This window comes from Microcaecilia unicolor, chromosome 13 (assembly GCF_901765095.1).
Source record: "Microcaecilia unicolor chromosome 13, aMicUni1.1, whole genome shotgun sequence".
NCBI lineage: Eukaryota > Metazoa > Chordata > Amphibia > Gymnophiona > Siphonopidae > Microcaecilia > Microcaecilia unicolor.
The window spans coordinates 37,075,129-37,092,218 of NC_044043.1; the positions used below are offsets into that span (position 1 = coordinate 37,075,129).

General features: G+C 42.5%; 1 protein-coding gene across 5 annotated transcripts in view; it reads right to left on the bottom strand.

Moving 5' to 3' along the window:
* Positions 1 to 17,090, bottom strand: part of GTF2I (general transcription factor IIi) — a 263,654-nt gene that overhangs the window by 234,174 nt on the left and 12,390 nt on the right. For 4 of the 5 annotated variants that reach the window (XM_030186158.1, XM_030186159.1, XM_030186155.1 and 1 more), the window contains exons 2-3: positions 10,050 to 10,150; positions 2,476 to 2,614 (exon numbers count right to left, since the gene is read on the bottom strand). In XM_030186158.1, the coding sequence (XP_030042018.1) occupies positions 2,476 to 2,614; positions 10,050 to 10,145 (235 nt within the window). In that variant the 5' untranslated portion in view covers positions 10,146 to 10,150. Of the gene's footprint in view, positions 1 to 2,475; positions 2,615 to 10,049; positions 10,151 to 10,414; positions 10,758 to 17,090 lie in introns of those variants that run through there. The other variant, XM_030186157.1, reaches the window with a different exon arrangement.

The following is a 17,090-nucleotide window of genomic DNA, read 5'->3' on the forward strand; positions in this document are numbered from 1 at the left end:
GCCCTAGACGCACTCTCAACCGGCGCTCGCAATAGCGGGGGAGAGACATGCTGCGCATCAAAAATGGCGTCCGGCGCGAAACTCCGCGAAGGAGCCGCGCGGGAAGAACGGCGCTTAACTTTAGCCGCTTGTGCCGTCGCCCAAATTAAGGGCGTTCATGGCATTAATGTCTCCAACCTCAAGGGCGGCCCACGAAGAAGCCGTCCGAGCCGCGTGGCCGGCCAAGATGGCGGAGGCGAGGAGCGGGGGATGGGCGTTTATGGCGGGAAAAAACCGCCACGCCGGAGGAACGACCGGGACATTCATCGGTCACTAAACTGTCACCCATCAAGGGCGAATCAGGTTGTAAAACCCCCGCATCCCCTCTAGAAGCGCTCCAGCGATCCGGGGAGCGACCCTTTGCGCCCTCGCCCTCCGACGCCATATGCCACGAGGAGAAGAATCGGGGAACCCCCTGCCCGCTATAAAAAGGTAAAATTACCTGCTTGCCGCTCCGAACTGTAACGAACTGGTGTCCCAGTGAGTAGCTGCAATGAACGTTTAAAGAAACGTCGAATTAAACGCCTTTAAAGACGTTTAAAATTTTTTTTTTTTTTTTTTTTTTTAAAACGGAGCCAGCGGGAGGGGGGAGAAAAGGAGGGACCTGGCACCACCAGGTTTGCACTTGCTCAAAAGAGCCCTCAACCCCAGGCCTCAACAAAACCTAAGGATTAGGCTTGGAGGCCTAGCCAGAGCTGCTGCTGTGTGTGACCACCACCTGCTGAGATAGAGAACATACTGAGGAGTTTCCGGCAGCACATGACCACATATAGGGAGGCAAAAGTTTGCTCTCTATCTCCACCTGCTGGTAGATGGACACAACCCACCAGTCTATGGATTGATCAGCTTGATGATATGGAAACTGATATTCTGGTCTCCAAGTTAGCACAACTACCGTGCAGTGCTCTCAGAGTCTATTAACACAGCAAGGACAGCCCTTATTCTTAAGCCAGGGAAGGACACTGGAGTATGAATCCTACAGGCCTATCTCCTTAATAAATGTAAAGGCTAAGATCCCAGCAAAAAGTCCTGACATTTGCAAGTATACGTCATTAAGATACTTATGGAAGCTCTGTCAGGGTTATACCTGAGACAATGAAAAAACATTTGAGCATGTAGAATTTTTTATTTATTATTCAAGATTTTGTAGACAAACAGTATTGGGGAAAATATTAATTACCTAGCTATGTGCTCGTGTACAAATCCCAGGGCCGCCTCAGGGTGAATGGGGGGCTATTCAAAAGTCTTTAATCTAGTTATTGAACCTATGGCAAAGCCTGTTTGCAGAAATTATGATGTCAGGGGAATAAGGGGGATGGGAGTTTGTGAACACAAAATAGATTATTCATGGATGATATTTTCTTTATGCTTGCAAGTCCTTTACTCTCCCTACCAGTTCTGATGAAAGAGAGAACATCTTATAGTCAAGTTTCAGGTTATAAGTTACATTTTAGTAAATCAGAGGTGCAAAGAGTGCTACGTCAGGGGTCCATTCAGCTCTAACAGGAAATGAATGTTATATACAGCAATCAAAATTTCTCCCTAATCAAATAGGAAGATATCCCGTCTTTTATAAAATAGTGACTCGATGCGGTAATGTCATACGCGGCTCATTTTCAAAGCACTTAGCCTTCCAAAGTTCCATAGGTTTCTATGGAACTTTGGAAGGCTAAGTGCTTTGAAAATATCCTCTATTTAAAAACAGAGGTATTTTATGACCTTAACGCATCGAGTCACTATTTTATAGAACACGGTATATCTTCCTATTTGATTAGGGAGAAATTTTGATTGCTGTATATAACATTCATTTCCTGTTAGAGCTGAATGGACTTCTGACGCAGGCGCGGTGCGCCAAAACACAGCCCATGTTGGGTCTACACTGGAATATCTATTTTTTCAATAAATAGAATTGTGTCCCATTTCTGAAGGCTCCTGGTGCTTTTGTGCTGTACTTTGGAGTGAAATAAAGAAAAACATCATCAATCATACAATTTAACAAATTCTGTATATGTTTTATTGTTTCTACTTTTCTTTTTTTTTTACAATGCGAGATCACAAAATAACGACGGAAACATCTACACCCATTGTGAATTAGGTTTATGTTTATTAGATTCTTGATATACCACCTTTAACAACCAAAGGTTCTATCCTGTAATTGTGCCATAAAGCTGTTATTATACAAAATAAAACCAACTTGAGAATATAGGTTCTCACTGATAGCTCTTTTCAAATGGCACCCACAGGAAGAACACACTGTATGTAGAAAAGGTTTTGAAAACAAAATGATGTAGTCACCTACACAGCGTCAAACTGCATTTGTTATATGATATGAAATCTGATAAAAGCTGCATTCTGAACATATAAAAGTGAAGATGCAAAAAGACTACAAAGAAGAAGAAAAGGTAACTAATTAAAAAAAAATATTCTGAAACTCACAGTATTTGACAAAATCGTTCTGAAAATCCTTCCTGGTATTAGCAAAGGCTTTCCCTCTTTCGGTTCCAACTACGAACACATCTGTCTCGTATACAGCTATACAGGCTACTTCAGCTTTGGACTTGGCAAGTTCTTTACACTATAAAGAGGAAAGAAAGATAAACTTCCATGAATACTAAAGCTAAAAGTAACAGTATCTGTCAGTTAATCATGAAAACTCAGTTATGACACAAGCAAGCAAACTGATCAGAGAGAGAAACATTTATCTCTACTATTAAGAGTACACGTTTAGGACCTTGGTAATTTTAAGCAAAAGATGCAGATTTAGGGAGAAGTGGCTTCACCAAGCCAAATGGAGAAAGGTCACATATAGGCCATGCTTGTAATTATCCTAGCTTGTTAGTAAGAAAATAGGCCTGAATAAGCTCAGGAGTTAGGAATGTCTTAATTAACTGAGAAGTTTGGGCCTTATCTAAAAGGCAGATGAAAAAGCAGAAAAGCTCATTATGTTTTCTTTTCTCCTGTTACTTGTTAACCATAGCAATTGCACCTTAGTGATAACAGTATTTTTTTTGGCTATTTAAGGTTTCATTTAAATTATTATAGTCAGACTGCATCAGGATTTTCACCTTGATGGCTTGTCTCTCTGTGCACAGATAAATAAATTTACAAAGCTTTGCTCAGAGTCCTGAGAGTGTGCTTTTCTTTGGTAAGAGATTTAAATTTCCTTAACAACATCGACTGCCCCAACTCAGTTTCTTTGCTAGACATCCTCACAAGTCTGTTGCCCGAGGGATTTCCTTGCTGCGATCATGAAAAAGGTGAATGACCTTCAGGAGTATGCTTATCAAGGGGGAACTCTACAGCACTGCGAGGCTGACAAAATGGTGGTTGCGGCCTACCAGTCTGGGAGAGCTGAGGTGGATGTGCAGATTTTACCAGCAGGAGATTTTTCAGCAGCCGATTTCAGCGAACTTAAACAGTGGTTCCTCAAAATAAAGCAGGTCCATGCAGCAACACAGGCGGACATGGTGCTGACATGGTGGAACTTGGCTGCTACATGGAGGAAACAGAACAATGTATGGAGGAGCACACGGCACAAATTGCTGCACTGGATCAGAAGTAAGTAGACGTCTCTAAGCAGCAGTGGAAGCTGGCTTATTGCCTTGAAGATTTGGAGAATCAGCGCTGGAGGAGTAATCTCTGGATCCAGGGTCTTCCTGAAGCTCTGGAGTTTCTTAATTGCCTTAAAGTGGGGCAGGAGTTGGCTTCTTATATTGTGGGCCTTGATGGAGTGATAATGCTTCCAGCGGATATTAAGACTGATCAGGCACACAGGTCATTCATTGGGTGTGACCCATGCTAATTTAACTAAGGAAAATACATTGTTGTGTATTTTCATTCACATTTCGGCAGCGCAGGGATCTACGCGAAGTGTTACTGAAACTGCAAGAGGAGCAATTCCGCTACAAGTGGACCTTTCTCTTTGGACTGGCTTCGACATCAGCTTAAACACTCTGCCAATGACCAGGAGCCTGTCAAGTGAATGGAGCTATAGTCTTTTGGATACCTTTTAATTCCTCAAGTGGAGACTTCAACAGTTGTGTTTGACTGTTTGCAGGCAGTATTGGGACTTGGGGGTCTGTTCTCAGTATTTGGGACGATGGTTTTTATCCTAGAATGCCCTATAGCTGGTAGGGATGGTCACTGTGTTTTAATTTGATGCAATGAGAGTGTTGACATTATCAGTTTGGTGGGGTCCTTCCTCTTGTTTATTTTTCCTCTTTTCTACTTCTGAGGGAAGAGGTGTGACAGTTGGGATGGGTTTTTTTTTTAATGGGGGTGGGAAGATTTCCTTTTTTCTAGTTTTAAGAGATCTGCAAGGGATGATGGCTATATTTGGGGTGGACATATGGGTTTACATACTACTTGTTGGGTATAGCTGGGGTTCCTTGTAAAATGGTAACCATGAATGTTAAAGGGCTGAACTCTCCGTTTAAAAGGCAATGTCTGTTTCGGGAGGCTTCCAGATTATCAGCAGATAATTGCCTTGTCCAGGAAACATATTTTCTGAGAGGGATGGGCGGCTTTGCAGGATAAATGCTTTCTATTTGTCCACTTGTCCTCATCCTACCCCAAAAAAGCAAGGGCTGGGGATCCTGATTTCTGGAAGAATACAACCCCGAGCTCTGTACAGTGTTAAGGATTCACAAGGTAGATTTGCTGCTCTTTATGTGCAAATACAAAAGCAGCTGTACAATATAGTGGTGGTTTATGCTCCAAGGAGTTTTATTGTTAGGCTGAACACCAATTGTTGCAACTGGCTCAGTGTCATTGGAAAATAGGTGGGGGATTTCAATATTACACTATTTCCCCCATTGGGTAACTGTGGCTCATCAGTTTCGTAGGAGGGACAGAGTGTCTTTTAAGTCCTCTATTAGTCATCTGGGGTGGTAGATGTTTGGAGAGAGTTTCATCCTCACATCGTTAAATAGCCTTTTATGTCACCCCTCACGGGTCCTACTCCGCACAGACTACCTCCTTTTCGATACGACTTTGATGCTTACGGTGGGGCTCAGGCTGAGAATGACACTATTGTGTGGTCAGACCATGCCTCCTTATGGGTGGCTTTTTCATTGGGGCCCGCTGATAAGAAGTTCAAGGGGTTCCTAACCACATGATCATACCAAGTGACATTTAATTCAACTACATCAGCCACATGGACACCTGAATGTGGAGTTCCACAGGGATCCCGTCTCTCACCGACCTTATTTAACTTAATGATGATACCCTTGGCTAAACTTCTATCAAACCAAAACCTCAACCCGTACATATACGCAGACGATGTAACGATCTACATCCCATTCAAACAAGATTTAAAGGAAATTTCCAGTGAAATCAACCAAAGTCTACACTTCATGCATTCATGGGCGGATGCATTTCAACTGAAACTCAATGCAGAAAAAACGCAATGCCTAATACTCACCTCTCAACATAACACGAACAAATTCACCACCATTAACACACCGAAACTGAATCTTCCAATTTCAGACACCCTAAAAATTCTTGGAGTTACCATTGATCGACACCTAACACTTGAGAATCACACGAAAAACACAACAAAGAAGATGTTCCACTCAATGTGAAAATTAAAAAGAGTAAGACCTTTCTTCCCAAGGACCGTCTTCCGTAACCTGGTACAATCAATGGTACTTAGTCATTTAGACTACTGCAACGCACTCTACGCTGGCTGCAAAGAGCAAATAATCAAGAAACTTCAGACAGCCCAGAACACTGCAGCTAGACTCATATTCGGCAAAACAAAATATGAAAGTGCTAAACCCCTACGGGAAAAGCTACACTGGCTCCCTCTTAAAGAACTCATCACGTTCAAACTATGTACTCTAGTTCACAAAATCATTCATGGAGAAGCTCCAGCCTACATATCAGACCTGGCAGACTTGCCACCCAGGAATGCTAAAAAATCATCCCGCACATTCCTTAATCTTCACTTCCCCAACTGCAAAGGTCTAAAGTACAAACTAACACATGCGTCAACCTTCTCCTACTTGAGCAAACAATTCTGGAACGCACTGTCGCGTAACTTAAAAACGATCTATGAACTAACTTCCGCAAACTACTGAAGACCCATCTCTTTAACAAGGCATACCACGAAGATCAACAAATGTGATCTCCTCCACTTACATCCAGAATTGTCTTTAATATTTGATTGTTATACTACTATCATGCTTTATCATTATCATGTTACTCGAGATACTTCTGTAATACTAAATGTCTATTCTTTATTATGTTTCCACTATCCATGATGTATTGTAAGCCACATTGAGCCTGCAAAGCGGTGGGAAAATGTGGGATACAAATGCAATAAATAAATAAGTTACAATTCTGGCACCCCAACAATAGTGTCTTGGATGATACCAGGGAGGAGGTTTCCTTGGGAGCATACTGGGATAGCTCTAAAGCCTACATTAGGGTTTTTTTTTTTTAATTAGGTGGGGCAGCAGGCTCAGAGAGATTATCACTTACGACAAGATATTGCTGCTTGTGAGCGGAAATTATTTGTTGTTCCCTCTCAAACTTCAGAAGCATCTTAGCCACTCGAAAGTTCAGTTACAATCAGTCTGGGCTTGGCAGGTCAATTATGAACTTACTTTAGTGCAAGAAGTCTTTTTGAGGAGGGTAACAAGGCCAGCAGGCTTCTCGATCAGCAACTTAAAACTAAGCATGTTCAGACCAACATTGTCTCCGTAAAAGGGAGCATGGGGACCCTTCTTAGGCACCCTGATGGGATAAGGGATTTTAAAAAAAATATTTTTATTGCATTCTTTATAAGTAGGAGATGTTCCCCCTCATTAGCAGAGGTGGCTGACTATGTGGCCAAGGCGCCTCTCCCTTGTTTAGGGGAAGACGCATGTTTAATGTTGGAGGGACAATACTATAACCAGGACTACTTGCTGCTACCCAAACACAGATCACAGCAATACAAGTACACACTTCATATACATAAACATGATACTAAACCATTTGCACTGACAATTTTTTATTAAAATTACATTTTTTATTGTTGTGTAGAACTTTTTTCAAAGAATTGTTTTAGAAAAGAGTGCCCTCAGCAAGAACCACTTTTTATAGGCAATATATTGCTTTGCCAAGTGGTAAAGCACTTCATTCATAGGGCTTCTCTTATATTTTTAAATTTTTAAAGTGATATGAACTATGTGAATAGTGCTGCTATGAAAATAATAAATCAAGACAAACTTATCTCAAGTTCTTTTTGCCAACAAATCGCTTCACTCTCCTCAGGTCGCAATCTACGACCAAATGATAGGCTTCCCCTGGAAACGCCCGGCACCGCGGGTTTCAACAAGTCTTTCCTCAGGGACTTGGGGTTAAAGCCACCAACAAGCATGATATGAAGCTATCTCTCTTTACGTCTCTCTTTAATGTTGGAGGGAGACATTCAGCTAGATGAAGTGAAAGCCAATATCTTCTGTTAAGCTGAGTAAATCTCCTGGTTTGGATGGCCTGTCAGGCAAGTTTTATAAGTTTCCAGGGTGTCTAGCACTTACTTTGGTTGATGTTTTTAATTCTGTTTTAAAAGGGGAAAGTTTGCCTCCCTCTACATTTAGGCAAGAAACAGAGTTCTTCCTAAGCCAGGGAAGGATCCCACTTTGTGTGGGTTCCATAGGCCCATATCCCTTTTCAATCAGGATGTAAAGCTTTTAGCTAAGGCGTTAGCCAATAGGTTAAATTTAGTGATAGGTGATTTAGAGGGAAGGAGAAGATCAGTCAGGCTTCAGTCCTGGACGTTCTGCTGGGGACAGTGTTCAGAGAACGTTAGATCTATTGTGGCTGGCCAAATCTCAGGAGATACCTTTGGTGCTCCTCACTGTTGACACCGAAAAAGCATTCAACACAGTAGAGTGGACTTTTATGCAGCAGGTCCTTACTAGTATGGGTTTTGGGCCTAACTTTAAAAAAGCAGATCTCAGTTTTATATGCCTCTCCAAAGGAAGAGTGTGAGTGAATGGGAGGTACGCTGATGAATTTAATCTGTCCTGAGAGACTCGACAGGGCTGACCCTTTCTTTGCTCTTGTTTTCCTTAGTAGTAGAACCACTAGCTGCCACCCTTCAACTCAATGATAATATTAATGGAGTTGTGGTTGTTGAGGAGTTTAAAGTGTCTCTCTTTGCTGATGATATCCTCCTCACCGTGGGTAATCCCAAGTGTTCTCTTCCCATTATTCTGATAGAATTGAAAGCCTATGGTACATCATATGGCTTCAAGATGAATGCTGCCAAATCACAGTTACTTAATGTCAACTTATTGGATGCTGTGGTATCTGCGTTGAAAGCTAGTCTACCATTTTGGGTGGGCAAAGCACCACATTCAATACTTGGGGGTGAAGATCCCGACTGATCTCTCTTCTTTTTATCAGTTGAATTATGGGTGCCTTCTCCTTGAAATCTCTGGGGCCTTGGTTCAATGGCATAGGCTAAACAATACCTGGCTGCAGAGGGTGGCAGTAAGCAAAATGATGGTTTTACCCCGTTTGCTTTACCTTTTTCAGACCTTCCCTCTGGAATACAGGGTCTACTGCGAAAACTCTTTGCATACATTTGGAGGCATCATCCGCTCCAAGTCTATTGGAGGACCTTGATGATGCCTCGTGCTTTGGGTGGGTTGGGAGTCCCAGATTTGTTCCGGTGTCATCAAGCAGCACAGTTGAGGGCTCTTTTTGACTGATTTCATTTTCCCCCGAAGGTGTGGGTAAGTATAGAACGGTCCCAAATCCCTGTTTCTCTGTGGCAGCCTTTGTTCTAGAGACTGGTGGGGTTTTGGGTCCCTCTATTTGCTCTGCCTCTCTTTTTTCGGCACACTGGGATCAAGTTTAACACGGTATCTTGGGGAATACGATGATGTCTACAGCCTCTCCTGTACCTGCATTGCTAGCATGGGCACCTGAATGGGACTCTAAGCTATTATAGGGTTCGGTTACTAAGGGTGTTCTTAGAGTTGGATATCTGTACCAGGGTCCAGTCTTACCTTCTTTCCAGCAATTGAGAGATACCTACCATCTCCTGAATGCTGACTTTTACCTGTATCTGCAAATTAGGCTTTACTTAGCACATCACCAGTGTTGGGGTGGATGGGGAGCCATCTTGGAGGAACTGCTGATGGGAATTCCACTCAAAAGAAGTTAATTACAGGGCTGTATTCTGATATAAATGGAGGCATCCCCACACCTCTCTCTTTATATTCCACAATAGGAGCAGGACTTAGGAAGTTCTCTCACAGTTAAAGACTGGGAATCTATTTCATTTGAATACCTTTAAACTTTATCGCAGCAAAATTGGTGGAGCAGAATGTGAAAGTTTTGTACAGACGGTATCACTGCCCAGACCTGGTGTCCACATTCTCCAGCGTGTCCTCGTCAGCTTGCCTGCAGGGGTGTGGGAGAGTGGGTACCTATTCTTGGCTGTTTGCTGTATTACATTTCTCTATAATTTAGCTCCAGAAACTTGTTTTATGGATTTTGAGCGTCCCTCAAAAGCGGCCTTCGAGGAGGATTTCCCAGATAATATTGGGGGATGGTTTTTTTTTTTCATTTGACTCAGTCCATATGGAGAAATGTGCAATGTAATAGATTGACGCCAGCGTACACCGAGAATGAAGATGTTCACCATGTGGTAAAGTCATTGTGTTCTCTGGCATTATTACCTGTTCATGAAGTACCAGAAGCTTTTCATAGTATTCTAAATGAAGCTCAGTTATTAAATCTTAACATTTCAGATTTGTTGCGACTATTTTGAAGATACTTACATAGGCTGCAGAAATCGGAGAGATGTCTGTAGACATCCTCGTTTTCCTTCTAAGATGTGGACAGTTCATGAAAGGCCCATCAAAGGCATACCAAGAAATAATAACAATCTTTTTAAAAATTTCTTTGTGCTCTAAAAACTTCAGTTTGCTTGCTCTTCAGTCATACAATCAATGTATCAAGAAAATAAGCTGCAGTATTCAAAATTACATCCTGTATTACTATCTTACCATTGACTCAAGGGCAGACATTAGGAAGGTTATAACTGTTCTGCTCTCGGAGGGGGAATTAAGCGCTGGGATTGCTGGTAATCCTAGATGTTCCATTATTCCTGTTAAAAGATAATTAAATGAATTATACTACTACTAGAGAGATGTTTCATGAGTTTCAGAGTACAATACCATGAATGCCAACTATATCATTTGATCAAAGAAACATTTTGTTACTTTCTATCAATAAAATCTTTACACTTTCTGCTATTTAGGGTAGTTTTAACTCTTCCATGGTAACAGCAACGTTTGCCAACGAATTCTTAGGCAAAATGCAATACCCCATGTTTCTCACTCTAGTACTGTAAGATAAAATTACGCCTTACCTGATAATTTTCTTTCCTTTAGTCGCAGCAGATGAACCCCATGGCTTGAAGGGAAGGCTGAGGAAGTGCAATCTTCAGATTAGAAGGTAAGCCCAATGCAAAAGGACAATGAAATCTGGAGGAAAAAACTCCCCGGAGGGTAGAGTGCTAGGCAAGACACCTGAAGCTCCCCCCCCCCCCCCCCCCGGGTGCAGGCAAAGAAGGCCCTGAGCTGGCACATCGGTGGTAGGATCCAAGATAGTGTGTGTTCCCGATGCATTAGTGCAGAAAAACAGTGCCTCCAGTGTAGTAGCGCTGCTAGAAGAGACCTGTTGCCGAACGGCACTTGCCACAGCGGGAGCAGCGCTTGACTGCTTCAGCCGCCATGCTCCCAGAATGATACCGCGAACACTGACAGCCCAAAGGGGGGAAGAGAAATCACTCACTGCCACTGCAAAGAAGTGCGGTCTCCTCTGCCACAATCTTATCAGGGCAGAACCAGCAAACACAGGCTTTGGGTTACTTTTTTTTTTTTGTGAGGAAGGCAGAGCCCTAAAAGACAGACAAGGAGGAGGAGAAAAGGAAGCTGGGTGAGGCAGTGACCCAACCAAACAGGTATGCCCTCAAAGCTGGCACCCACTGGCCAAGCATCCCTTGCCTCAACAGACCAGGAAGCCCTCAAAGGAGGAAAATCCAGGAGCTGATGAGAAGCTGTCCACTGTCTACTGGAGATAGAGATATACTAACTGAGGGGCTGGCCATCCAGGATCAGTACAGTATTCTCTATCTCCACCTACTGGTAGATGGACACAACCCATCAGTTTCTGGATTCATGTGCTGCTGATACATAGGAACAGATTGTTCACCAAATACCACACTAGTTCTTGGAGTAATGGTTCTCAAACATGTCACACAGGGCCACCAGCAAGTTGCGTTTTCAGGATGAATACCCAATATACCTACTATAGCTCCATTATATGTAAATCTCCCTTTGTGCATATTCACTCAGTAAATCCTGAAAACCCAACTGTCTGGTGGTCCCCCATGACGGGTTTGAAAACTACTGCCTTAAAGTTATAAAAGATAACACTTAGCAGCAATTGCTTTTCTTGGAAGATAACTAACCTTTTTATTTTATAAAAAAAGAAGCACATTTGATAGAGTGATAAATTCCATCATTAAGACTTCTTGTGAAAACCAAAAAAAAAGATAAATCTACATGGTTTTGAATGTCAAATTGTTGTACTGTCACACCACAAATAGGAAGGTGGGGGTTTTTGTCTATGATTATATGTCACACAAAAAAAGTGTGTGGGGGGGGGGCTTTGTCCTCACCGTATGGCCTACGAAGCACAGTATGCCATTGTGACAGTTTCTTTTCCCCTTACTCCTCAAGTGTGCTAGACAGTGAACCACGAGTTTGTTTTGCATTTTGAAGTTCATTATTTATTTATTTATTTATTTGTGGCATTTATACCCCGCTCTTTCCCGCTCGATAGCAGGTTCAGTGCGGCTTACAAAGTGTGGTACAACGTAACACGGAGGTAATACAGGTTTGGGAACAAATGTATCAACAAGATGACAATTACATAAAGTAGGTTCAGTGCAGCTTACAAAGAGGCTCATTTTCAAAGCACTTAGCCTCCCAAAGTTCCATAGAAACCTTTGGAACTTAGCCTCCCAAACTGCTTTGAAAATATGCCTCAAAGTATGGTACAAAGTATCACATGGATGATACAAAGTATAGAACAAAGTATGGAACAAAGTGTCGTAGAGTTCCTCGTTGAACCATGGCAAGGGTTTTTTCTTTGAGTTTAGGGTTTTGGAGTGTAATAGAGCAATTTCACTCATCCCTTGAATAGACTAGGCCTGTACTGCTTTGAATAATAGTATTCACAATGTCAACACAATACGTAATAGAACATTTTAATAGACAGCGTAGGGTATAAGCAAAGATGGAACATATAGATATTAAGAGGAGTTAGAAAATAAGGTGACTAATTGAAAGAAAGTCCACATGAGGTCAGAGAGATGATAAATGTTATCTCAGCTAGGGTAGGAGCGGATGAACACATCCTGCTGCAGTATGTTCAGCCTGTGTCCCTCCTTGTGTGTGTGTGAGATTAAGAAGTTAGTTACTTCTTCCATTAAATACAGCCTTTAATTTTTTTTCTGGAAATGGAGCTCATTCATTTCAACCCCAGGCTCTAAGGGAACAGCAGCACATTTGTAGACACTAGTGGAAATAAAAGGTCATGACTTCTAACTCTGGTCAAACAAATAGAGAATTGTTTAAAAGTTATATGACCTCAAGGTGAAACAAAATCTTTCACAGCAACTATCAGTTCATATTCAATCAGCAGCACCAGAATCTGTGAATCTCTGTCCTCTCAGCTGCCAGACTATAGATCATCTTCCACTTGTGTGTGTGTGTGTGTGTGTGGGGGGGGGGGGGGGGGGGGGGTAACCCCCCCCCCCCCCCCACCACCATAATTTATCTAGGGTATCAGGGACTTTAGCTTATTTTCAATCTGTCAGACTGCACTGTGCTCTGTGCTGAAATGCTAAGTTTGCATCTACAAAACATTTGTAGATGGCTGACCCTGGCACTGTCAATTCAGTAACAAATGTGGCTCAATTTGGCTCAATCTGGAGGCGTGCAGTAACCTTGGGCAAGGACAGTTGCTTATTTAGCCTCAGACTGCTTAGAGTCTGGAATTAGGGGAATAACCAAAATAATGTCAAAAATATTCTTGAGGCCTGCCATAACTACAAAATTGGAGCATGGACCAATCACCTATCATGATGGTAGCATGACTTGAAGTCTACTTCTGATAAGGATTTACATAAAAGGTGCACCTGCAAAAGGCACAAGAAAACACACTCATCCATATAATCAAGAATATCAACAATACATCATAAAAAGATCACAACCTGCCTGCAGTACCAGTTGCCTACATGAAGAGACAATTCGATTATCACCAGACTGAGGTTGTACATAAGTACTGCCATGCTGGGAAAGACCAAAGGTCCATCAAGCCCAGCATCCTGTTTCCAACAGTGGCTAATCCAGGTCACAAATACCTGGCAAGATTGCAAAAAAGTACAAAACATTTTACACTGCTTATCCCAGAAATAGTGGATTTTCCCCTAGTCCATTTAATAATGTCTATGGACTTTTCCTTTAGGAAGCCGTCCAAATCTTTTTTAAACTCTGCTAAGATAACCGCCTTTACCACATTCTCTGGCAACAAATTCCTTTCATTCTAAAGTCTGCAATTACTCTAGGTTCTTGAGGTGGTTTTGTCATAGGGGGTGTGTGTTATTCCATCTTTTGTATCATTCTATGTATAACCGTCCTAACCCTCACATACTTCTTATCCAGTATGCAAACAGAAGCACAAAGATGGGGAAAATGTTGAATGTGTCATGGTATGGAATTTCCTGAACTAACCTGGTACCAGTAGATTCAGCAGAAGCCTTGACACCTGTATACCCAAAGCTGGGGAGACCAAGGATGAAACAAACAAATACAACAAACTCACTCCCAAGCCCCTCACCAAATACTGTCTTCCTTGGTCCAATCAAGCACCACCTAGAGATCAAAGTTTTGGAAATAAGGATCACAGCTCCACGCTCTCCAGAGTGAGGCCTTATCCCTCTCTGAGATGGTATGCTTGCTTTGTCTAGAGCACTGGCTTTCTCAGTCCAATAGAGACTCCCAGTAAGCTCCCTGGGGAGGAAACTATGGGGAGAGCATGAACTGAGTGCCACAGCTTTCACAGAATATCCTAAGTGGTGATAGGAACTATGTCTTCATCAATATCAGTACATGCATCAGCCTTTCTACTTCAACCTTTTATGTGAAGTCCACTGCAGTGCCACTAGGGTGTCCCACAGCTCTGTTGGGATGTCTGTGTGGCTAGTCTACTAAGAATGCTGGTTCCTTCTACATCCTAATGGCTCAAATTTGTGCGTTTTTCTCTTGGATTTTTTTTTCCTTTTTCAAAACAGTCCAAAAAGATATGCGCACTGAGCACAACAATGAGGGGCATAATTGAACGAAAACATCTATCTCCATGGGCGTTTATCTCTGAGAACGGGTCCGTGAAGGGGCGGACCGAACCGTATTTTCGAAAAAAATAGACGTCCATGTTTTATTCGACAATTTGTGAGCTGGGCGTTTTTGTTTTTCTGTGATAATGGAAAATGAAAGCGCCCAGCTCAAAAACAAATAAATCCAAGGCATTTGTTCGTGGGAGGGGCCAGGATTCGTAGTGCACTGGTCCCCCTCACATGCCAGGACACCAACCGGGCACCCTAGGGGGCACTTTTACAAAAACAAAAAAAAAGGTAAAAGAGCTCCCAGGTGCATAGCACCCTTCCCTTGTGTGTTGAGCCCCCCAAATCCCCCTCAAAACCCACTGCCCACAAGTCTACACCATTACTATAGCCCTAAGGGGTGAAGGGGGGCACCTACATGTGGGTACAGTGGGTTTGGGGGGGTTGGACGACTAAGCATTAAGCAGCACAACTGTAACAGGTAGGGGGGGGATGGGCCTGGGTCCACCTGCCTGAAGTCCACTGCACCCCCTAACAACTGCTCCAGGGACCTGCATACTGCTGCCAGGGAGATAGGTATGACATTTGAAGGTGAAAATAAAAAGTTGTGAAACATCATTTTTTGTGGTGGGAGGGGGTTAGTGACCACTGGGGGAGTCAGGGGAGGTCATCCCCGATTCCCTCTGGTGGTAATCTGGTCATTTAGGGCACTTTTTGGGGCCTTATTCGTGAAAAAAACAGGGTCCAGGAAAAGTGCCCTAAATTCTAGCTACAAACGCATACTTTTTTTCCATTATCGGCGAAAGGCGCCTATCTCTGTTTGGGTGATAACCACGCGCCAGTCCCGCCTTCACCACGCCTCCGACACGCCCCCGTCAACTTTGTACGCTTCTGCGATGGAGTGCAGTTGAAAACGTCCAAGTTCGGCTTTCGATTATACCGCGTTATTCGTTTTTGGGAGATAAACGCCTATCTCCCGATTTATGTCGCAATATAGGCGTTTTTGTCTTTCGATTAAGCATGGACTGTCTACTAAACGGCCATGTTCGGGGGGGGGGGGGGGGGGAGAGAGACGTTTTCAGGATTGAAAATGGCCATGTTTGCTACTGCATTTCTGGACGCTTTCCGCAAAATGTCCAAAGTCAGATTTAGCCGTCACATTGCAAATGCCCCTCCACGTCTTTTTCGATACAGTGACCAGAATTGCACACAATTATCAAGATAAGGGCGCACAACGGAGCGCTATGGAGTCATTGTAATATTCTTTATTTTCTATTCCTTTCCTAATAATACCTAATATTCTTTTTGCCTTTTTGGCCCACACTGCACACTGAGCAGAAAATTTCAACATATTGCCCATGATGACAATTAGGAGGTCTTTTACTAAAGATTAGCACATGCTCTCTGCAGCAGGACTGATAAAAGTAAAATGGTTCTGTTGCAAATAAATATATGCTTTTAGTAAAATACCCCCTTAGATAGTTTATATTGTTGGGCAGACTAGATGGACCGTACAGGTCTTTATCTGCCGTCATTTACTATGATACTATCTTTTTCTTGAGTGGTGACTCTTAATGCAGAACCTAGCATCATGACGCTCTAGTTTGGGTTCTTCTTCCCAATGCGCATCATTTTGAACTTGTCCTCATTAAATTTCATCTGCCATTTGGATTCCTTGTCTTCCAATCTCCTAATGCTAGCTTTTAGTAAAATACCCCCTTAGATCTTTTTCTTGAGTGGTGACTCTTAATGCAGAACCTAGCATCATGACGCTCTAGTTTGGGTTCTTCTTTCCAGTGTGCACCATGCAATTTAACTACTTGGAATACTATAGAGGCTCATTTTCAAAGCACATAGACTTACAAAGTTACATAGGATAACATGAGGTGTAGTTTCAAAGAACTTAGATTTGCAAAGTTACATAGGGGCTCATTTTGAAAGAGAGCAATATTTGCCAAAACATTCAAATCGCTATTTTGGCAAATTATTTTGAAGATGTTTATCTACGCATTTCATCTGAAGTGCATCCAAATCACAAGGAGGCATGTCAGTGGTGGGATTAGGACGCTCTTAACATTTGGACGTTTTTCTGCCATAATGAAACAAAACAAAAATGGCTATGCATTTCGTCTGCAGTGCGTCCAAATCACAATGGAGCATGTCGGTGGTGGGATTAGGCCGTTCTTAAAAGTCGGAGGTTTTTCTGCCATAATGAAATGAAACAAAACAAAACAGTCCAGACGTTTTGAGCCAGACCTGATTTAAAAATGACTAAGCCACAAAAAAATGCCCAAAGGACCAGATGACCACTGAAGTAATTACCCCCCCCCCTTACTCCCCCAGTGATCACTGACCCAAAGATGTGAAAGAAAAAGACCATACCAAACTCTATGACAACTTCAGTTGTTATGGCCAGTCCTATTAGAGCAGCAAGCAGGTCCTCGAAGTAGCCTACTGGTCAGTGCAGTATACTGTAGAGAGGTGGACCCAGGCTCATAATCCACTCTGTTACACTTGTAGTAGAAAGTGTCAGCCCCCAAAAACATCTAGCAAGTGGCATTAAGAAAAAAAAAAGACAGACGTTTTGCTGTTTTGAAATTCACTATATTCACCATTTGGATTCTAGACATTTTGA